General features: G+C 41.5%; 1 protein-coding gene across 7 annotated transcripts in view; it reads right to left on the bottom strand.

Annotated features, from left to right (window-relative positions):
• Positions 1–2,544: 2,544 nt before the first annotated feature.
• The window catches only part of ppp1r13bb (protein phosphatase 1, regulatory subunit 13Bb), a 40,318-nt gene continuing 19,660 nt past the window's right edge, over positions 2,545–23,202 (bottom strand). For 2 of the 7 annotated variants that reach the window (XM_034197720.1, XM_034197723.1), the window contains exons 11-19: positions 22,946–23,074; positions 20,040–20,173; positions 19,457–19,910; positions 18,053–18,828; positions 16,937–17,089; positions 16,717–16,850; positions 5,937–6,103; positions 5,561–5,760; positions 2,545–4,796 (exon numbers count right to left, since the gene is read on the bottom strand). In XM_034197720.1, the coding sequence (XP_034053611.1) occupies positions 4,755–4,796; positions 5,561–5,760; positions 5,937–6,103; positions 16,717–16,850; positions 16,937–17,089; positions 18,053–18,828; positions 19,457–19,910; positions 20,040–20,173; positions 22,946–23,074 (2,189 nt within the window). In that variant the 3' untranslated portion in view covers positions 2,545–4,754. The remainder of the gene's footprint in view (positions 4,797–5,560; positions 5,761–5,936; positions 6,104–16,716; positions 16,851–16,936; positions 17,090–18,052; positions 18,829–19,456; positions 19,911–20,039; positions 20,174–22,945; positions 23,075–23,202) is intronic. The other 5 variants (XM_034197721.1, XM_034197727.1, XM_034197724.1 and 2 more) reach the window with 3 other exon arrangements.

The following is a 23,202-nucleotide window of genomic DNA, read 5'->3' as shown; positions in this document are numbered from 1 at the left end:
GCGTCAGACTGAGAGGATCGTATAACCTCAGCTCAGTGATGTAAGGACTCTCTCAGTGTTTAGATAGGTCACTTTAGTGTAAATTATCTCAGTGGGTCTCAAACGGTTTGGTCACCATTTATGTAAACAAGTATTTGCGAGGAACACATTTATATGATCATTAGCCTATAGTTATTAAAAAAATAAGAGAATTAATGAAAAACGGGTCTGAAATACTATAGGACAGTAACACAAGAATACAGTTTAAATTAGTAAAATATCCATAAAGAAAAAGTAAATCTGTGTACAGTTCTGTTTCATATGGGTGTTGAGAGCTGTATCCATAGATCTCTTCATTTTTCTCTCAAAGTGCACCAGATTGAAGCATTTAACTTCAATATTTAAAAAATAATCTTCCCGGGGGAGCTTGCCCCCAGACCCTCCTAGAGGAAGTTAGGTCCACCCCCACCTAAAACATGTTCACATGGATAGGATACTAAATACATTTGCACACTTTTTATATGGTGGCCGATGTCCATATGTTTCTGTTTTGGTGGTTGTGCCACAACCGTGCATGTATGCACAAGTCATAGGTGCGCTATAAAATAGCACTACACTCCTGCAATGTGTGCGAAAAACAATAGACTTTACAGCATGTTTTTTGAAATTGAAGTTGCGTTGGTGTTTGTGTGTTGGTTGTTGACGGCAGTGTGTGCCCCCCCTTGGTAAATGATTGCCCCCCCATTCGATTTGTTCTAGAGCCGACCCTGACCATAGCCAATAACAAATACATGTAACATATCTTATTTTACTATTTTATTAATGCAAAAACAAAAGTTTTGCATTTATATTTTTGTTCAGTGTAGTTGCACACCGAGGTGTGCCCGTCACCAGACGCACAGGATAGCCTACCTCAGATGTAACGTAATGTTCTTCCCTTTTTAGAAATTATAGTAAACCGAGTGCAATTAAGCTGGGTTTGCACATGTATGTACAAACAGTTGGGTCTTTGTTTACAAACGTGGTTTGTGTTCCAGCTGCCGATCAGCTGTGCGCAGCGGCTCCACTGCACCATGTGTGTCTCAACGCCACCGCAACAACTCTACCAACCACTTAAATGAAATAAAACAAATGTGTTGTGTTAAATCAGCTGTACAATTATCCAAATACTGTATATGGTGTTCTTAGTTTCCATACCTCCTGTGTTTTACAAGCGACTTATCAAGTCTTGGCAAACGGCATAAAACACGATTAAACGTGATAGTATATAAAACCATGCTCGTATCTACAACCTATATAAATGCAACACGGAGTCAGTTTAAAGTAATTCTGTCCTCCTGCTTACCGCATCATTTATGAGAAAACATTTCATAACATTAACACAACATATTCGAGGTGGTTTTAAATAACATATCCGTATTTATTTATTTCTCCAAGTTATGTTTTTGTGTACACTGAGGAGTCGCAAACAGGCGTTTGTTTAATCATTTTAAGATTGGCTTTAATCAATGTTTGAAAATGAATTCTTCATATATGATAAATGAGAGGTAACATTTTATTGATGGTATTATTTCCACATATTTCTCTCCATTCTTCCTTCTGCCAACGGTGTCGCAGTTTCTCGTCTCTCCCGTGTTTGTGCTTAGTGCGTACGCATGGGTTAGAGTTTGCGTGGAGGACCGCACGTTTTCCCGTCAAGTTAGTATTTTATAAATCGCAAACATTGCGTAGAAACTGGCGTACGCCATTTTTTGAGCGTATATCGCTTTATAAATGAGGCCCCTGGACTTCGAGTTGTGGCTGAACCTATCACTGTGGTCCTGCCTGACTCTCATCATACTACTTCCCTGATGGCTCCCACAGGATTGTGGACATCCTCGTGGATTCATCTTCTTATTACAGACACATGCATTTCCTAACATTCGGTCTATATGCTGTAAATGTATTATCTCTTCGATTTACACACGGCATCTATTGCACGTCTGTCCGTCCTGGGAGAGGGATCCCTCCTCTGTTGCTCTCCCTGAGGTTTCTCCCATTTCCCCTTAAACTGGGTTTTCTCCGGAAGTTTTTCCTTGCACGATGTGAGGGTCTAAGGATAGAGGGTATTGTCATACTGATATTCTGTACAAACTGTGAAGACCACTGAGACAAATGTAACATTTGTGATATTGGGCTATATAAATAAACATCGATTGATTGATAGATAATAACAGTGTTATCACATTTCTCGGTTGGAATGGAAACATTACATATTAGAAATAAAGAGTTAAAATATAAGGCTATGCTGAAGCCATTTACTTGAATTCCCTTTTGACTTTGATTTACTTATATCTCTTTATCAGTTAGTTTAGTTAAATTAAACGTATAGCTGTACTAGGCCCCTACAGCCTGTATGCAATGTGGGGAGTGGGGACCATAACATCAGTGAGGCTCTTGATTGTATCACTTTCACAAGCTTCTCCATTTCACACAAAAAGTCTCCAAAATAGACAGCTGCTTCTCACCGAATCCTGAACTCATTAATAACCATTTTACTGTATAAAAAAAGAGAAACTTCAAACATTCACAATATTTAAACATTTTATAAAATGCAACACTGCATTCGTTGAATTATTTTGCGGATACGACACTGAAATACATTTGTCATGCCAGAGCTTCTGTTTTATTATTCACATTTACAGAACTCAATGTGTGAGTACAGCGTTTATACAGCAAGCCCACTTCTCCATACAGCAAACAGACATATAACACATCTCCTCACACTAGATGCAGATGAAGCCATGATAAAGCATGGGCCACTAGCACACTTGGCATTACGCTCAGTCACTCAGAGTTCAGGAACAAGTTGATGGACTGTTGAATTATGTGACAAACAACACATGTATTAGTGTTACTGGAGTGGTGTAGACCTGAAAGGGGGCAGCTGGAAGAAGAGAACTGGGTCAATTCAGGATTGTCTGTAGCGAATTCGAAATCTGAATCTAAACACAATAACCATCTCTTCATCGATCAATTACTTATGCCCATTACTGATTTCATTTATTTGAATTTGGACTGTGTATTTGTTTCGCTGCGCAAATGAAGGTGATGTTTGTGGTGATAGAAAATAGAAATATGATCACTAGTTGAGTGATGGAACTGTGTCAGCAGCACCGTGTTGGTCCTGAGTTAAAGTGGGGTTTGTTTGTCACAGCATCAAAGAAAGAACTGCAACGTAAGATGACGAGACATATTTAAAAAAAAAAAAGGTTATAAATATTGAGTGTTCACTTTGTCTAGTGAGGTCTACAAAGCCTGTATGATGGTCGGGCGAGTGTTTCTGGTGTGGAGTGTCTGAATTTCATTAAAAGACAGGTTTCCTTTGATTAAGAAAATACTGCTTGCACGTGTTTTGCCATGTGGTCAAGTGAAATCATAGAAAAAGCAAAGATCAAGTGCCAGAAGTCAGAAAAAAAACCTCTGAAGTGAGGAACAACTTATAATAAATGCTTAAAAAAAAAGGTTATACATACTGTAACGACTTAAAAATAGCACAAATTAAATAGTATCTTTCTGTCTCTGTGGAGCTGATTCTTGCCCGCCTCACCGCTGTGGAGTTTAAAACAACTTTTTTCATATTTCTAAATGCGGCAATACGTATAGTAATATAATAGATTTACATTTGTAAGCTTGGATCACACTCTACAGATGTTGTGCAGACACAGCTTCTCAATTTGGCAACCTTTTTTGGTAAAGCAAAATACTGTTTGTTGCCCATTTCAAACACAATAGCATGAGACGTTCATTTCAAGGACAATCAGATTACCAAAAATACAAACTCTGCGTAAATATTTGGATCTTGAAATCTCATATTACAAACTGGATAACCCATAACACTCCCGCATACAGAATCTGAACAGATCGCACTGAATGAAAAAACATGTAATGATGTTCATGAAACTCAATTCATGACAATTTGTGAGCCGTACATTTATGTTAATCTTTGCTTTAATACGCTGGATTTGTTCGGACTGGCCTGTGTAGTTAATACTGAGAATCTACACCTTTTTTATATTTTTCCTTCTAAATCTTGAAGGAAAAAGGGATTCTTTATCTTCATTCATTTCTGAAAGCAGCAAATCAATTGATTATCTCACTTCCCACCTCAACAATTATGCGAGGTCTTCGGGAGTTATAGGATTAAAACATTGTTAAATCTATATTCATCTTTGGTGGTTGGACTACAGCAAGATAAAACACGTAGCACATGTTTCTGCGTCAGTGTTTTTATCATGCAAGGGGATCAAATTGGGATAAAAAACTATAATACATTTAACAATTTACTTACATAAACCTGTAATGTCTCACCATTACAGATGATTTTTCAGTTACCATAGTGTCATACAGACCAGTGCCATTTAAGAACTCATGGCTGCAATGAATACTTAAACATAAGTTAGTGTTTTAATCTTCAAGTAGATACACAGCTCTCAGTTAACGGCGGTAAAACCAAGTTAGGACAATGAATGAGCAAAAGGATGAGAGGAGGAGGGTAGGGGTCGGGGTGGAGTGGTTTAAGAGATTTTTCGCATTTGGAGTGCTAGTGTTTTGTTGCATGTGTGTGTGTGTGTGTGCACATGGAAATATGTGTGTCAGTTTGGTGCCCATTGCTTGCTGGGGGGGGTTATGGCCGCGGGAAGAAGACAGAGCACCAGGCTCGTTTGTTCTCTGCTCTTTGTGTCAAAAGTCCAGCTGTTAGCCAGAGGTCAGCGGAGTGAGAGAGGAGTGAGACATTACGCAAGGGAGCGCTGACGAGGCTTGATCCGGGGATAGAGCTGCAGGAAAACAGACAGAACGAGGAGACATGTTAAACGTGACTAAGTTGACTTGCTCACATTTGTTATGACATTCCAGTAGAGGGCGCAATGCCATTATTCCCTTCAATAGTGTTTTTATTTGTCAGACAGTTTATAGATGTTTTATCTTCACAGTCATCTGTATATTTTTCTTACTCTCTAATGCTGGTTTATTTCTATTTCTATTTTGAGATGTTTCTATTTTAGAATTGTTTATTTCTACTCTTTTCATTTGTTATTATGTGCAAAGCCTTGTTTTGTGTTATGCTGCTGCAACAATAACATCTCCCAAATTGGGATGAATAAAGTACATCTTATCTTATTTACACTTAATCCCTAAGGTTCACTTGACATTAGGTCTTGTAGAACGAAACTACAAGGACATGAGAAATATTGAAGTGGATTAAATACCATATAACCAAGCTATCCAGTTCGGGTCTGAACATCTGATGTCCTTTTCTGATGAGAGTGATAGTGAAAGAGGACTCAATCTAATTCCCAAATCAGACGGTACACCTGGCCCTAAAAAAGCTAAATATATAAAAGTCTGACATATAGATATTCTGAAAACTTGAAAATAAACAAAAACGGTGAGCACACTAAAGCTTAAAACTAAACCTAAATGAAATACAAAAGTAAAAACGAACATAGCATTTAAAAAAGAAAAATCTGAAAATCCCAACCATCATAACCTTTGCTGGTGGGCAGATGCACAGTGGACGGATATGACAGTTTATGTTTACCCCTAGCAGGTTGCGTGGCACGTAGCCCTCGGTGTCTTCGAGTCTCGCCCACCACCAGTCTGTCTCGATGTCGTCCTGCCGCCGCAGGATGGTGATGGCGTCTCCTTCGCTGAACGCCAGCTCGTCCGGATTCTGAGTTTTGTAATCCCACAGAGCGTACACCGTGCCCTTGTTCATTACGCCCAGCTTCTCCTGAACTCCTGCTCAAGAGAGTCCAAAACAGAGAAACATTACACCAATATCTTTTAAGGTAAAGTAATCTCATTCGGTTAAAACCACAGCACTATTTCTAATCACACCAGGCTGCCTTACAAACCGTAACACATTTTGGACAGAAGTGAATACATCCTTTCAGAATGTGTGGGTTGTTTCTCACCGTATAGAAACTGGGAGCATTGGATGAAGCCCTCTTCCATTTCCTCGCATTTATCTGCAGCAGTCTCCACATCGCTGATGGTGCTGGCAAAGATGGCGGCCCCTGATTCCACCAGCACCTTGCAGAGATGAACGCTGTTGCAGGAGGCGGCACAGTGGAGTGGAGTCCTGTTCAAGGAAAACAAACATTATATATTAATTAAATTAAAAAATGAATACAACAGAAAAATCAAACCACTAAATGTCTTCATATAAACCTCAATATGTCCAAAACTCAGCTTCAGTATGTCCAAAACTCAGCTTCAATAAAACTCAGCTTCAATATGTCCAAAACTCAGCTTCAATATGTCCACAACTCAGCATCAATATGTCCACAACTCAGCTTCAATATGTCCAAAACTCAGCTTCAATATGTCCACAACTCAGCTTCAGTATGTCCACAACTCAGCTTCAGTATGTCCAAACTCAGCTTCAATATGTCCAAAACTCAGCTTCAATATGTCCACAACTCAGCTTCAATATGTCCACAACTCAGCTTCAGTATGTCCAAAACTCAGCTTCAGTATGTCCAAAACTCAGCTTCAGTATGTCCAGAACTCAGCTTCAATATGTCCACAACTCAGCTTCAATATGTCCACAACTCAGCTTCAGTATGTCCACAACTCAGCTTCAGTATGTCCACAACTCAGCTTCAGTATGTCCACAACTCAGCTTCAGTATGTCTACAACTCAGCTTCAGTATGTCCACAACTCAGCTTCAATATGTCCACAACTCAGCTTCAATATGTCCACAACTCAGCTTCAGTATGTCCACAACTCAGCTTCAGTATGTCCAAAACTCAGCTTCAGTATGTCCAGAACTCAGCTTCAGTATGTCCACAACTCAGCTTCAGTATGTCCACAACTCAGCTTCAGTATGTCTACAACTCAGCTTCAGTATGTCCACAACTCAGCTTCAGTATGTCCACAACTCAGCTTCAGTATGTCCAAAACTCAGCTTCAATATGTCCACAACTCAGCTTCAGTATGTCCACAACTCAGCTTCAGTATGTCCACAACTCAGCTTCAGTATGTCCAAAACTCAGCTTCAATATGTCCACAACTCAGCTTCAATATGTCCACAACTCAGCTTCAGTATGTCCACAACTCAGCTTCAGTATGTCCACAACTCAGCTTCAGTATGTCCACAACTCAGTTTCAGTATGTCCACAACTCAGCTTCAATATGTCCACAACTCAGCTTCAGTATGTTCAAAACTCAGCTTCAGTATGTCCAGAACTCAGCTTCAGTATGTCCAAAACTCAGCTTCAATATGTCCACAACTCAGCTTCAGTATGTCCACAACTCAGCTTCAGTATGTCCAAAACTCAGCTTCAATATGTCCACAACTCAGCTTCAATATGTCCACAACTCAGCTTCAGTATGTCCAAAACTCAGCTTCAGTATGTCCACAACTCAGCTTCAATATGTCCACAACTCAGCTTCAATAAAACTGAGCTTCAATATGTCCACAACTCAGCTTCAGTATGTCCACAACTCAGCTTCAATATGTCCAAAACTCAGCTTCAGTATGTCCAGAACTCAGCTTCAGTATGTCCACAACTCAGCTTCAATATGTCCACAACTCAGCTTCAATAAAACTCCGCTTCAATATGTCCACAACTCAGCTTCAATATGTGCACAACTCAGCTTCAATATGTCCACAACTCAGCTTCAATATGTCCACAACTCAGCTTCAATATGTCCACAACTCAGCTTCAATATGTCCACAACTCAGCTTCAATAAAACTCAGCTTCAATATGTCCACAACTCAGCTTCAGTATGTCCACAACTCAGCTTCAATATGTCCACAACTCAGCTTCAATATGTCCACAACTCAGCTTCAATATGTCCCACAACTCAGCTTCAATAAACTCAGCTTCAATATGTCCACAACTCAGCTTCAATATGTCCACAACTCAGCTTCAATATGTCCACAACTCAGCTTCAATAAAACTCAGCTTCAATATGTCCACAACTCAGCTTCAATATGTCCACAACTCAGCTTCAATATGTCCACAACTCAGCTTCAATAAAACTCAGCTTCAGTATGTCCAAAACTCAGCTTCAGTATGTCCAAAACTCAGCTTCAGTATGTCCAAAACTCAGCTTCAGTATGTCCAAAACTCAGCTTCAGTATGTCCACAACTCAGCTTCAGTATGTCCACAACTCAGCTTCAATAAAACTCAGCTTCAATATGTCCAAAACTCAGCTTCAATATGTCCACAACTCAGCTTCAATAAAACTCAGCTTCAATATGTCCACAACTCAGCTTCAATATGTCCACAACTCAGCTTCAGTATGTCCACAACTCAGCTTCAGTATGTCCAAAACTCAGCTTCAGTATGTCCAGAACTCAGCTTCAGTATGTCCACAACTCAGCTTCAGTATGTCCACAACTCAGCTTCAGTATGTCTACAACTCAGCTTCAGTATGTCCACAACTCAGCTTCAGTATGTCCACAACTCAGCTTCAGTATGTCCAAAACTCAGCTTCAATATGTCCACAACTCAGCTTCAGTATGTCCACAACTCAGCTTCAGTATGTCCACAACTCAGCTTCAGTATGTCCAAAACTCAGCTTCAATATGTCCACAACTCAGCTTCAATATGTCCACAACTCAGCTTCAGTATGTCCACAACTCAGCTTCAGTATGTCCACAACTCAGCTTCAGTATGTCCACAACTCAGCTTCAGTATGTCCACAACTCAGCTTCAATATGTCCACAACTCAGCTTCAGTATGTTCAAAACTCAGCTTCAGTATGTCCAGAACTCAGCTTCAGTATGTCCAAAACTCAGCTTCAATATGTCCACAACTCAGCTTCAGTATGTCCACAACTCAGCTTCAGTATGTCCAAAACTCAGCTTCAATATGTCCACAACTCAGCTTCAATATGTCCACAACTCAGCTTCAATATGTCCAAACTCAGCTTCAGTATGTCCACAACTCAGCTTCAATATGTCCACAACTCAGCTTCAATAAAACTCAGCTTCAATATGTCCACAACTCAGCTTCAATATGTCCACAACTCAGCTTCAATATGTCCAAAACTCAGCTTCAGTATGTCCAAAACTCAGCTTCAGTATGTCCACAACTCAGCTTCAATATGTCCACAACTCAGCTTCAATAAAACTCAGCTTCAATATGTCCACAACTCAGCTTCAATATGTGCACAACTCAGCTTCAATATGTCCACAAACTCAGCTTCAATATGTCCACAACTCAGCTTCAATATGTCCACAACTCAGCTTCAATATGTCCACAACTCAGCTTCAATAAAACTCAGCTTCAATATGTCCACAACTCAGCTTCAGTATGTCCACAACTCAGCTTCAATATGTCCACAACTCAGCTTCAATATGTCCACAACTCAGCTTCAATATGTCCAAAACTCAGCTTCAATATGTCCACAACTCAGCTTCAATATGTCCACAACTCAGCTTCAATATGTCCACAACTCAGCTTCAATAAAACTCAGCTTCAATATGTCCACAACTCAGCTTCAATATGTCCACAACTCAGCTTCAATATGTCCACAACTCAGCTTCAATAAAACTCAGCTTCAGTATGTCCAAAACTCAGCTTCAGTATGTCCAAAACTCAGCTTCAGTATGTCCAAAACTCAGCTTCAGTATGTCCAAAACTCAGCTTCAGTATGTCCACAACTCAGCTTCAGTATGTCCACAACTCAGCTTCAATAAAACTCAGCTTCAATATGTCCAAAACTCAGCTTCAATATGTCCACAACTCAGCTTCAATAAAACTCAGCTTCAATATGTCCAAAACTCAGCTTCAATATGTCCACAACTCAGCTTCAATAAAACTCAGCTTCAATATGTCCAAAACTCAGCTTCAATATGTCCACAACTCAGCTTCAATATGTCCACAACTCAGCTTCAATATGTCCAAGGCAAGGCAAGGCAAGGCAAGGCAAGTTTATTTATATAGCACTTTTCAACACAAGGCAATTCAAAGTGCTTTACAAAAAATGAAAGAGATTAAGAAAATGGCATTTAAAATCAGTCATTAAAAAGAAAAGCTAATAAAATAAACATTAAAAGAAAAAATACATGGATAAAAGTTACAGTGCAATTAAACATTAAAAGAAAAAAGTACATGGATAAAAGTTACAGTGCAGTCTAAGATATGAATAGTTCAATTAAAAGCAGCGACAAAAAGAAAAGTCTTCAGCCTGGATTTAAAAGTAGTAAGAGTTGCAGCGGACCTGCAGGTTTCTGGGAGTTTGTTCCAGATATTTGGAGCATAATAACTGAATGCTGCTTTACCATGTTTAGTTCTGACTCTGGGGACAGAAAGCTGACCAGTCCCTGAAGACCTGAGAGATCTGGATGGTTCATAATTTAGCAGGAGGTCAGAAATGTATTTTGGGCCTAAACCATTCAGTGCTTTATAAACCAGCAGCAGTATTTTGAAATCTATTCTTTGACACACAGGAAGCCAGTGTAAAGACTTCAGAACTGGAGTGATGTGATCCACTTTCTTAGTGTTAGTGAGGACTCGAGCAGCGGCGTTCTGAATCAGCTGCAGCTTCCTTATAGATTTTTTAGTGAGACCTGTGAAGACACCATTGCAGTAGTCGAGTCTACTGAAGATAAAAGCATGGACAAGTTTTTCCAAATCCTGCTGTGACATTAGTCTTTTAATCCTAGATATGCTCTTTAGGTGATAGTAGGCTGATTTAGTAACTGTTTTAATGTGACTGTTGAAACTCAGGTCAGAGTCCATGACTACACCTAGATTTCTGGCTTTATCTGTTGTTTTGAACATTGCACACTGAAGCTCAGCGCTAACTTTTATACGTTCTGCCTTGGCTCCAAAAACCATTACCTCAGTTTTATCTTTGTTTAATTGGAGAAAGTTCTGACACATCCAGTCATTGATTTGTTCAATGCACTTACTCAGTGTTTGAATTGGAGCATAGTCTCCTGGTGAAATTGTTACGTAAATTTGTGTGTCATCTGCATAGCTATGGTAACTTATTTTGTTGTTCTTCATTATCTGAGCCAGTGGTAGCATGTAGATGTTAAAGAGAAGAGGCCCCAAGATGGAGCCTTGAGGAACCCCACATGTCATATTTGTCAACTCAGATGTGTATTTACCTATAGAAACAAAGTTGTTTCTGTCCTTTAAGTAGGATTCAAACCAATTCAGAACTGTTTCCGAAAGTCCCACCCAGTTCTCCAGTCGGTCTAGTAATATGTTGTGGTCAACAGTGTCAAACGCAGCACTGAGATCTAATAATACTAACACTGAAGTTCTGCCACTGTCTGTGTTTAAGTGGATGTCATTAAAGACCTTTACAAGAGCAGTCTCAGTGCTGTGGTTTGGACGAAAGCCTGACTGGAACACATCAAAACAGTTATTTAAATGCAAGAAATTACTCAACTGTTGAAAAACAACTTTTTCAATGATTTTACCTAGAAATGGGAGGTTTGATATGGGCCTGTAATTGTTCATTACTGAAGCATCTAGATTATTCTTTTTTAAGAGCGGTTTAATGACTGCAGTTTTCAGGGCCTGTGGAAAAATACCTGAGTGAAGAGATTTGTTTACTATATGAAGTAGATCTGAGGCCATGCAAGGCAAAACATCTTTGAAAAATCCTGTTGGAATAATATCAAGGCAGCAGGAGGAGGATTTCAGAAGTTGAATAATGTCCTCTAGGTTTTTATCATTAATCTGATGGAATTGTGTCATGATGTCTGAATTGATGTTAAGTGGAGATAGGGACAACACATTTGCTGTTCCTGATGCAGAGGCACTGACTGCTTGTCTGATTTTCTGAATTTTGTCAGTGAAAAAGGAGGCAAAATCATTGCACGCCCTGGTGGATAGAAATTCAGAGGCTACTGACACTGGGGGGTTAGTTAGTCTGTCGACGGTAGCAAACAAGGCACGTGCGTTGTTTTTGTTTTTGGTAATGATGTCAGAGAAGAACGATTGTCGTGCGTTTTTCAATTCCAAATTATAAAGGCCAAGTCTCTCTTTATAGATTTCAAAGTGAACCTGGAGATTTGTTTTTCGCCACCTGCGTTCAGCTTTTCGACATTCTCTTTTTTCTGTTTTCACGGTCATGGCCTTTCTCCATGGAGATATTTTCTTGCCAGACACTTCCTTTACCTTAGTTGGAGCAATGGCATCTATAACATTTTTAATTTTTGAATTAAAATGATCTACTAGCTCATTTACTGAGATGTTGGCAGGGGCAAGTGTGGAAGAGAAATTCTGAGTAAACATTTCCCTAGTATTTTCAGTTAAACATCGCTTTGTGGTTACCTCTTTTTGAACATTTTTGTGAACAGAAATAGAGCTCTCAAAGAAAACACAGGAATGGTCAGAGAGTGCAACATCAGTCACCACAACCTTAGAGATATTCAGACCCTTTGAGATAATTAAGTCCAGAGTGTGCCCCTTATTGTGCGTGGGCTCCGTCACATGCTGAGTCAGTCCATAGCTATCAAGAACACAAAACAGTTCTTTAGCCCCTCTGTCCTGGGGGTTGTCAACATGGATGTTAAAATCACCAACAATGACTAGACGGTCAAAGTCAATACACACTATAGACAGCAGTTCAGTAAAGTCATCAAAAAAGCTTGCACAGTATTTGGGTGGTCTATAGATATTTAGGAACAGAGCTCGAGAGGAGCATTTCAGCCGAAGGGCCACATATTCAAAAGAATCAAAGTTTCCATACGATGTCTTCCTGCATTGAAGGGAATCATTGAACAGAATAGCAACTCCAACACCTTTCTTATGCATTCTTTCCTGACTCATAAAACTAAAGTTGAGAGGGGTTGATTCGATAAGAACAGCTGCACTGTTATTTTGTTCAATCCAAGTTTCTGTTAAAAACATAAAATCGAGATTGTGCTCAGTGATTAAATCATTGATTAAAAATGTTTTTCCTGCCAAAGACCTGACATTTAATAAAGCTAGTTTAAGTTTGTTAAACACACTATCAGTCATGTTTTTTGTAACAAGCTGTGGCTGACATGGAATCACTGCTAAATTAGATACACTCACACAAACGTTTGAGCGCTTCCTGTTTCTATGATTCACCGCTCTTAATCTATTACCTATCAACACAGATATCGGCAAAGCTACTGGCAGGCAGGGCCCCGACATGTCCTGGAAAGAGTTGAGAGTGCCATACGCCCTTGAGCCTGGACCCATCACATATCAGTAAGAGTTTGTTGTGTTTTGTACACACACATCCTTATCAGGCTTCGGAGACTGCAGAAGCCCCCTCGAAGGGAGGGGAGGTGGTCGACGTAGGCACGGTGATGGAGACGGGCTAGATGGTGCGGGGGTAGAGGACATGCTGCCAGGGGGGGGAGGTGGTTGACGTAGGCGCGGTGATGAGGACGGGGGAGATGGTGCGCGTCTCCGCGGTGATTTTGGTGGGCGTCGTTGAGGAGCGGGGGTAAAGGACATGGTGCCAGCCCTGCGTATCGCCTTCGTTTGATCTTTGAACTCCAGGAAGGAATCGGTGCCAACCCTCTGTCCACAACTCAGCTTCAATAAAACTCAGCTTCAATATGTCCAAAACTCAGCTTCAGTATGTCCAAAACTCAGCTTCAGTATGTCCACAACTCAGCTTCAATAAAACTCAGCTTCAGTATGTCCACAACTCAGCTTCAATATGTCCACAACTCAGCTTCAGTATGTCCAAAACTCAGCTTCAATATGTCCACAACTCAGCTTCAATATGTCCACAACTCAGCTTCAATATGTCCACAACTCAGCTTCAATATGTCCACAACTCAGCTTCAGTATGTCCACAACTCAGCTTCAGTATGTCCACAACTCAGCTTCAATATGTCCACAACTCGGCTTCAATATGTCCACAACTCGGCTTCAATATGTCCACAACTCGGCTTCAATATGTCCACAACTCAGCTTCAATAAAACTCAGCTTCAATATGTCCACAACTCAGCTTCAATATGTCCACAACTCGGCTTCAATATGTCCACAACTCTGCTTCAATATGTCCACAACTCTGCTTCAATATGTCCACAACTCAGCTTCAATATGTCCACAACTCGGCTTCAATATGTCCACAACTCAGCTTCAATAAAACTCAGCTTCAATATGTCCACAACTCAGCTTCAATATGTCCACAACTCAGCTTCAATATGTCCACAACTCAGCTTCAATATGTCCACAACTCAGCTTCAATATGTCCACAACTCAGCTTCAATATGTCCACAACTCAGCTTCAATATGTCCACAACTCAGCTTCAATATGTCCACAACTCAGCTTCAATATGTCCACAACTCAGCTTCAATATGTCCACAACTCTGCTTCAATATGTCCACAACTCTGCTTCAATATGTCCACAACTCTGCTTCAATATGTCCACAACTCAGCTTCAGTATGTCTACAACTCAGCTTCAGTATGTCCACAACTCAGCTTCAGTATGTCCACAACTCAGCTTCAGTATGTCCAAAACTCAGCTTCAGTATGTCCACAACTCAGCTTCAGTATGTCCACAACTCAGCTTCAGTATGTCCACAACTCAGCTTCAATATGTCCACAACTCAGCTTCAATATGTCCACAACTCAGCTTCAGTATGTCTACAACTCAGCTTCAGTATGTCCACAACTCAGCTTCAGTATGTCCACAACTCAGCTTCAATATGTCCAAAACTCAGCTTCAGTATGTCCACAACTCAGCTTCAGTATGTCCACAACTCAGCTTCAGTATGTCCACAACTCAGCTTCAATATGTCCACAACTCAGCTTCAGTATGTCCACAACTCAGCTTCAGTATGTCCACAACTCAGCTTCAATATGTCCACAACTCAGCTTCAATATGTCCAAAACTCTGCTTCAATATGTCCACAACTCAGCTTCAGTATGTCCACAACTCAGCTTCAATATGTCCAAAACTCAGCTTCAGTATGTCCAAAACTCAGCTTCAGTATGTCCAAAACTCAGCTTCAGTATGTCTACAACTCAGCTTCAGTATGTCCACAACTCAGCTTCAATATGTCCAAAACTTAGCTTCAGTATGTCCAAAACTCAGCTTCAATATGTCCAAAACTCAGCTTCAGTATGTCTACAACTCAGCTTCAGTATGTCCACAACTCAGCTTCAATATGTCCACAACTCAGCTTCAGTATGTCTACAACTCAGCTTCAGTATGTCCACAACTCGGCTTCAATATGTCCACAACTCAGCTTCAGTATGTCTACAACTCAGCTTCAATATGTCCACAACTCAGCTTCAGTATGTCCACAACTCAGCTTCAGTATGTCTACAACTCAGCTTCAATATGTCCACAACTCGGCTTCAATATGTCCACAACTCAGCTTCAATATGTCCACAACTCAGCTTCAATATGTCCACAACTCGGCTTCAATATGTCCACAACTCAGCTTCAGTATGTCTACAACTCAGCTTCAGTATGTCCACAACTCAGCTTCAATATGTCCACAACTCAGCTTCAGTATGTCCACAACTCAGCTTCAATATGTCCACAACTCAGCTTCAATATGTCCACAACTCAGCTTCAGTATGTCCACAACTCAGCTTCAGTATGTCCACAACTCAGCTTCAATATGTCCACAACTCAGCTTCAGTATGTCTACAACTCAGCTTCAGTATGTCCACAACTCAGCTTCAATATGTCCACAACTCAGCTTCAATATGTCCACAACTCAGCTTCAGTATGTCCACAACTCAGCTTCAATATGTCCACAACTCAGCTTCAATATGTCCACAACTCAGCTTCAGTATGTCCACAACTCAGCTTCAGTATGTCCACAACTCAGCTTCAATATGTCCACAACTCAGCTTCAGTATGTCCACAACTCAGCTTCAGTATGTCCACAACTCAGCTTCAATATGTCCACAACTCAGCTTCAGTATGTCCACAACTCAGCTTCAATATGTCCACAACTCAGCTTCAGTATGTCCACAACTCAGCTTCAATATGTCCACAACTCAGCTTCAATATGTCCACAACTCAGCTTCAGTATGTCCACAACTCAGCTTCAGTATGTCCACAACTCAGCTTCAATATGTCCACAACTCAGCTTCAGTATGTCCACAACTCAACTTCAGTATGTCCACAACTCAGCTTCAATATGTCCACAACTCAGCTTCAGTATGTCCACAACTCAGCTTCAGTATGTCCACAACTCAGCTTCAGTATGTCCACAACTCAGCTTCAGTATGTCCACAACTCAGCTTCAGTATGTCCACAACTCAGCATGTCCACAACTCAGCTTCAATATGTCCACAACTCAGCTTCAATATGTCCACAACTCAGCTTCAATATGTCCACAACTCAGCTTCAATATGTCCACAACTCAGCTTCAATATGTCCACAACTCAGCTTCAATATGTCCACAACTCAGCTGCTCACCACCACCCGACGCTCCCCATTAAACACCGCATTGACTTACTTATCTTACTATTCACTTTCAAAGCTCTCAACAACCTTGCCCCCCCCCCCCACCTCTGTGACCCCATCCAACGACACACCCCCACCCGTCGCCTCAGGTCTCACGTCATTCCAAAAATCCCTCAAAACTCACCTTTTCACTCTTGCCTTCAACCCCTAATCCACTAACCCCTCGCCCTTATCCACCTAGTTTAGCGCTTTTTATTTATGTTGTTATTTTTCTTCTTTACTTGCTTTCAAAGCGCTTTGAGCACCAGGAAAGTATTATTATTATTATTCATAATGTGTGCCTTCATCACTCACCATCCGTCGCTGTCTGCAGCGTTGACGTTCACCCCAAAGTCCAGCAGGAACTTGACTATGTGGTGGTGTCCCGCACACACGGCGTTATGCAGGGGGGTGATGCCCTCGTCATTGGCCGTGCTCGGGTTCTCCACCTGGAAATGAATGAAAGGCCCAGATGAAAAGATGAGTGCTAAGGCGCAAATGCGTGGGAATTAAAATAATTTAAAAGCATACTCACACAGTCGTGACATACCTCATAGATAATCCTCTGGACGAGGTCAAACTCCCCCTCCAGCGAGGCGTCCAGCAGCAGAGCCAGAGGGTTGAACTTCACCCTGAAGCCGTGGCCCGTCCGCTCAGAGTCCGGCTTCTTCAGGTTCGTACGCTTATCCTGATCAGAGAGGAGGAAGCACCAGTTATGACTGTCGCATATTGTCTGTACATCCTTTGTATGTTTTTTAGGAAAAGCATTTTAATTCAATGCATTACTCTTTTTCTCTTTATTTATTGAATTGGTGGGTATGATATTACCCCAGTTGATAACTTAAAACATTTTCTGTATTGCAGGTTTTCTTCAATGTTATGTTCAAAATAATAATGAGGAATTATCTGTATCCAACTCTATAGACCCAAATAGACACAGAGGAGTAAAATAAACATCTCGTTGTGTATTTTTGAAGATTTAAAACAACAATTCTAGACAATTCTTGTTTGTTCTCATGTTGGTAAATTAAAATTATATTAATCATAGAAAAACTGAAACTAACTAAATATATCAGTGTTTCCCCTAGGTTTACTGCTTTGGGGGGGGGTGCTGCCTGAGCGGGGGGGGGTATTGGGATATATTTTTTTAAATCCTCTGGAGCAGAGAGGGGAGCTGTGGATTATTGTTATTTTCAGTGTTTCTTAGGGTCAAAAACACTAAACTCACAACTTACAATGAAAGCGTTTTGTTTATTTAATAAAAGAGCACATGTTCAATGTGAAAAGTGAGAGTAGATATAGATTAGTTGCAATTTGTTGCTATATATAAATATAAAAAATATAACACCTTGAATTTCAGGGGGGGCGGGGCTCCGTTGGCGGGGCGCAGCGCTGTATATACAGTGCTTTTTAGGTTTTTTCAAACAAATGTGTGTAAATATGCAGATGAGGTATAGTCTTAGGCTTTTTTATGGTAAATTAAAGAGAAATCTACAGAAACAAAATTACAACGTTTGTAAAATAAACACTTTAAATGATTTTTCAGTCTGTAAGAAGAAATGTTATGTAAGCAAAATAGCTTACATAAATTGTGGGAAAAACATTGCATGTACTGTCCCATAATAGGTGTGTGTGTGTGTGTGTTTCTCACCAGAGTGTGTGAGCTGGCGGAGCCGCTCTCCTCTGGAGTGCTGACCTCCAGCAGGGGGCTGGGCAGCGACGCCTCGGAGCCCCCCATGTTGTTGTTGTTGTTGTCGTCCTCTGCCTCCTCGTCTTCAGCGGGATCCAGCTCTGGTGGCGAGGGCAGCGACTCGTTGGCGTTGGCGTCACTCGGTGATGTCAGACCGCCCAGCTCCTCGGCCCCCGGTGGAGGAGGAAGCGGCAAATCAGAGAGGAGGTTTCCATTGTCTGTATCCGCCCCCGAGTCGCCTCCCAGATACGCAGGAGGGTTCGCCGGCTGATAAAATGGCGTTCCGTTACCTGCACCGTTGCCTCCTCCCGACCCGCTGACTCCATTCCCCTCGATGCCCCCTGCCAGGGTGTTGAACCTCTGGTAGAGCAGCTTCTGGATGTTGGGGCCACTGGGGCCCTCCGGCTCTGTGATGGAGCTGCGCTTCTTCAGCGGCCTCGGAGCGTTCGCCAGCTTCTTACGTAGCACCTCGAGATCCGAGTCGCTCTGGTAGCGCAGCGGGGAGTGAACCATGGGGGTGAGCTTGGTGGGGCTGAGCGGCCGTGGGATGTTCTCCACGCTGGGGGGAGGGGCTAAGGGCTCTGGGTGCTGGTAGAACTCCTGATCATCCATTTCTCCGTCCATACAGTCCTCACCAATGAGATGGCCTTGGAGCAACGGGAAGGCCCCTCCGGCCTGGGTGAAAGGCAGAGGCGAGGGGGGGGTCGAGCTGGGGTGGAGGACAGGCTTCCCATATACTACGGACAAACAGAGAGAGGGGGAGAACATTGGAGGGAATTTACATCAACATCATTATTATTTATTCACCTGGTAGTTACCTTTTTCATTCATAGTAAGTAGTCTAAAACACTAAAGTTACAATTGCACATCACTTGTATCGAAATGTCTGTATCACAGTCCAAGATTAAATTGATATAAATACAAAAAAGTTATGTATATGCTTTTTTAAAGCTGAAACAAGCAAACTTTAGCTTTCTTGACAGCTGATCAAAAAAAGATGTGTATGGTCAATTGCCACAAAAACATTTGCACATGTATTTACTTGTCCTTTTCTTATGTTGTTTGTTGCTGACCAATTCATGTTTTTTTTATTTATTATCATGAGTAATTATGTCTTTATTATTTCTTGAAGCTTTTTGAGGATAAAGGAAGTTATTCTTTAAGTGCTAAATAACAATTAAGTGTATGATAATGCTGTATCTTTTATGAAAAGTCTCATTGGTTGAACTTTAGTTTCTCATGTATATCTGTATCACAATATATACAGTAGGCCCGACTGATTGATTCAGCATTTTTACCCAAGAGTATTAATAGTTTTACTCGAGTAGAAATGTGAGTACTGCACCATCTGTTCAGATCTCTCACCTGCTTTGAGCGCTGGTTTGAGCGGCTGGCTCTTTGGCGCTGCCTGCTGGAGGTACATGTGATAGATGGAGCTGGAGTTCATGGTAGGCGGACCCTTTCGGGGCGACTGCGGCCGTGACCCTCTGTCTGGGATGAAGGGGCGCACTGCCACAGCTGGGGGGGGATCCAGCCGCTCGCTCAGCCCGGGGGGGAAGAGCGGGGCGTTCTGCTGGAAGGTGGGACTCGGCGGCACCGAGATCCGCTGCTGGATCTGCTGCGAGGACGAGCCAGTGGTGGCGGGGGTGCGGGGCCACGCCGGAGCTGGGGGGTTTGGGAGGGGGCGAGGAGGAGGAGGAACTTCCTTGCGTCGATCCAAGGTGGTGGCCGAGTTTGCTGAGATGAGGTGGGAGCCATAGGGAGGCGGCTGTGGCTTTGATATGGCGGGGGAGGACACAACCATTTTGGAGTCTAGCACCTGTGAAGGAGCATGAAATACAACATCCATCACTACACTCTTTTTAAATGAATAAAGAGGAATCTTATAGATGTGACCTTAGGAGGTAGAAAACAAAAACAATAGACAGATAGGAGAAGGAGGACAAACCTTGTCTGCACTCGGAGTGACGGGGGAGCCTGAGGGAGGGCTCTTGCCCTGGGTGTCAGTCCCTGAGTTTCGTCTCTCAGGAGGCTTCAGAGTTGAGTTTGACTTGCCTAAAGTAGGCCAACCAGCTTCACTCGCTAGGGCACAAACAGGACACAGTGAGTATGTTGTAAAAGAGCAAAACAGGCCATTAATGGACATGATATGAGAAGCCCAAGCCTCTTTTACAAACCAGATCCAGGTCAAAATGGTAACAATTGATGACCTTTCACACTGGAAATGTGTGAATGTGTGATTAACCACATATTGTGGAACATTTGTGATTGTATAAGAATAGAAAAAGTTTAAGACTTGACACACATAAAGCATCTCTACCATTTTGACCCAGACTTGGTGTTAAATGGAGGGTTCAGGATTTTCAGAAGCTTATCCTATTAACCAGACACCAATAGGAGACATTCAAAACTACATTCCTGTTGCCTTTTTCTAAACAATTGAGCATAGTTTACACATACAAGTCAAACTATGTCCCTAGAAAAAACAACAATTGCTTAAAGCTTTATTACTTTTACTGCCACTAACTACTTATGGTTGATTTTTTCATCTCTGGCAAAAAGGATTAGCAATTACCCTCCCTTCTTCTGAGAGGTACATTCACCAAGAAGACCGAACACAACAGATTTCAAGAAAGGCTTTTGCTCAATAAGAAACACATCCTGAGCCTTCACAGCAATGATGGTAATGAATTCATCTACATTAGTGGATCGCTTCTCTGGACGTGTATTTAGTGTTTGGATTTAGTTCGATTTGTTAAATGACAACTAAATTGCGATGTAGAGGAAAGGACTGCTTGTACCGTTTATCTCCAAGAATAAACGTATATCTTGAAAAATATATATATGCAGGGTAAAGAAGCTGCAAGGATAGGTTGAAAAGAAGTAGGATGGAAATTGGAAGACAAAACAAAAGCAATATTTGTGGGACAATTCTACAGGAATTTGGTTGTATGGAAATGACAATAACCAACTAGTTACAGACCCCAAATGTCTAACAAGCAGAATATGGCTTTTCAGATTTCCAATATGCTTTTGTTTTGTTTTGAGTACCTATGGTTACTCCAAATAAACAAAAAATAAAGATTGAGAAAGCGGCTCTACCTACAATCAAGAGTGCGAAAGGAAACCGCTTGATCTGGGTCTTTGCATTCTATCATGAATTGTTCATTGACTTTGATGATGTACGTTCATTTCCCTCGACATGTTAAGTGTTTGTCAACTAGAAGAGATTCTCACAGCTCAGTTGTTGTGAAGATGTGATGTGGATGTTAAGGTTAGGCAGTCTGGGGGATGTTATGAAACTAAAACAAAGCCCAAATATCTGCTCTTCATGTGTGAATATTCGAGGCACAGCGCTCACTGAACCTTCTCAGAAGTGTACCGAAAACACTCACAGGGATCAGCGGTGACACTTTCCTCATACGAGGCATGATGTCAGCTACGATTAGTGGCCGTCCAATTTCTGCAGATGGCAGCAAAGTGTTTCAAGATGGCTCCCCACCGCTTTGACGTCATTAGCCGATCCGCAGAGGAAACACTCAAATGTCAACATGTGCTCTCTTCAGTTCACTAAAACTGGCTGAATGCTGCTCTGGCAGGAGAGCTTGATGACGCCAAACCAATGTGCTTCCATCAGCCTGCCATTGTTCACGTTAAGCTGGTACAGATGCTCATCTCCTTCAGATTCCACAGCGGTGCAACTTTAATTTGTCTGCCAGAGAAAATCAGCTGCATTACAGTAAAGTGAATCTGAAGGGCTGTACATCATTTCCAAACATGTTTTGAAGCTCTGTCGTCATATTTTATTATGTCATCACCCCAAAAAAACGTTTGAATCCATTAACAAAATCCTCAAATTGAATAATATGGTTATTCAAATTAAATAAAAGCCTTTGTTGTTTTAATCAACTCAACAATCGACCAATGGCCATTTACAATTATTAATACTATTACTATTATTAGCATTAGTCTATATTTTGGTTGAAACTAAACCAGGAAAAAAAAGAAAAACATAAATAATAATAAAAAAATATATAAATAAAATCGAATTTTAAAAACAATTTTCGATTATGGAGACTAACGAATATTCGAAAAATCGAATAATCGCTGGCATCCCTAGTACAAACACTGAGAATCGATGCATGTTAATCTGTGTTTGCGACTGAGCAAAACTGGCTTCATCAAAATCAGTGCTTCTCAAAGTGTGGTCCGCGGACCACTGGTGGTCCGTGAGCGCCCCCTAGTGGTCCGTGAGTATATTGGTAACATTTCACCTTTGAAATAAATGAATAAATGTAAGTTTTCCGCACTCTCGCGGGAATATCTCCGCAATGGAGCGAGGTTAAGTTTCACTTTCGATTGCATGATATAGCCCAGCGCAACACCTTCATCACACATGTTGCCACTTGTTTGTACCATTTTCAGGCGATTTGTAAACTGTTCTAGAAAAACAATGTGTTTTTTGATATTTGTGGAGTTAGTTGGTCCGCGAGTGTTTTTTTATTGGTTAAGTGGTCCTTGGTACGAAAAAGTTTGAGAAACACTGATCAAAATGAATAGACTTTCAAAATGAAAGTGCTGCTTGAAATTCAGATGTTGGTCTAAAATGTGATGAACATTATGAATTAAGCTTTCAAATCTGGCATAGCCATATTTTTATGTTTGAGTATGAAAACGCTAGTTGGTGACTTAAGTGTGGGGCGCTCAAGGTGTGATTGGGCAAACTGACTATATTTAAAAGATGACGATGGTGTAAAATCTCCTGTGCATGCCGAGGGTCTCGTGCTACAATGGACAGAGAAGGTTCAGGAGGTGCCCCCCCCACACCCTGCTTATGCAGCACTGAGCACTCACGGGACGTGCCGTCAGAGCCCGTGGAGGCTCCGGGGCCCGACTTTGATTCCTGAAGGGACGGGGGTACCGGGTCCACAACGACGTCTAAATCAGACACTTTCCAAGGACGGGGAGGCTTTCGCACACCGTCTGCCCCAGGAAAGAGTTGACCCCACCCCCAATGAATAAACAGAGACATGACAGAGAAAAGACAAGACAGACAGAGGAGGAGAGAAAAGGAATCACACCACAGGAAGAGAGGCACGTTAGAGAGGAAG

The sequence above is a fragment of the Gymnodraco acuticeps genome, unplaced genomic scaffold (genome assembly GCF_902827175.1).
Source record: "Gymnodraco acuticeps unplaced genomic scaffold, fGymAcu1.1, whole genome shotgun sequence".
Taxonomy (NCBI): domain Eukaryota; kingdom Metazoa; phylum Chordata; class Actinopteri; order Perciformes; family Bathydraconidae; genus Gymnodraco; species Gymnodraco acuticeps.
Note: the sequence above shows the minus strand (reverse complement) of the source record. Positions and strands in the feature narration are given on the sequence as shown.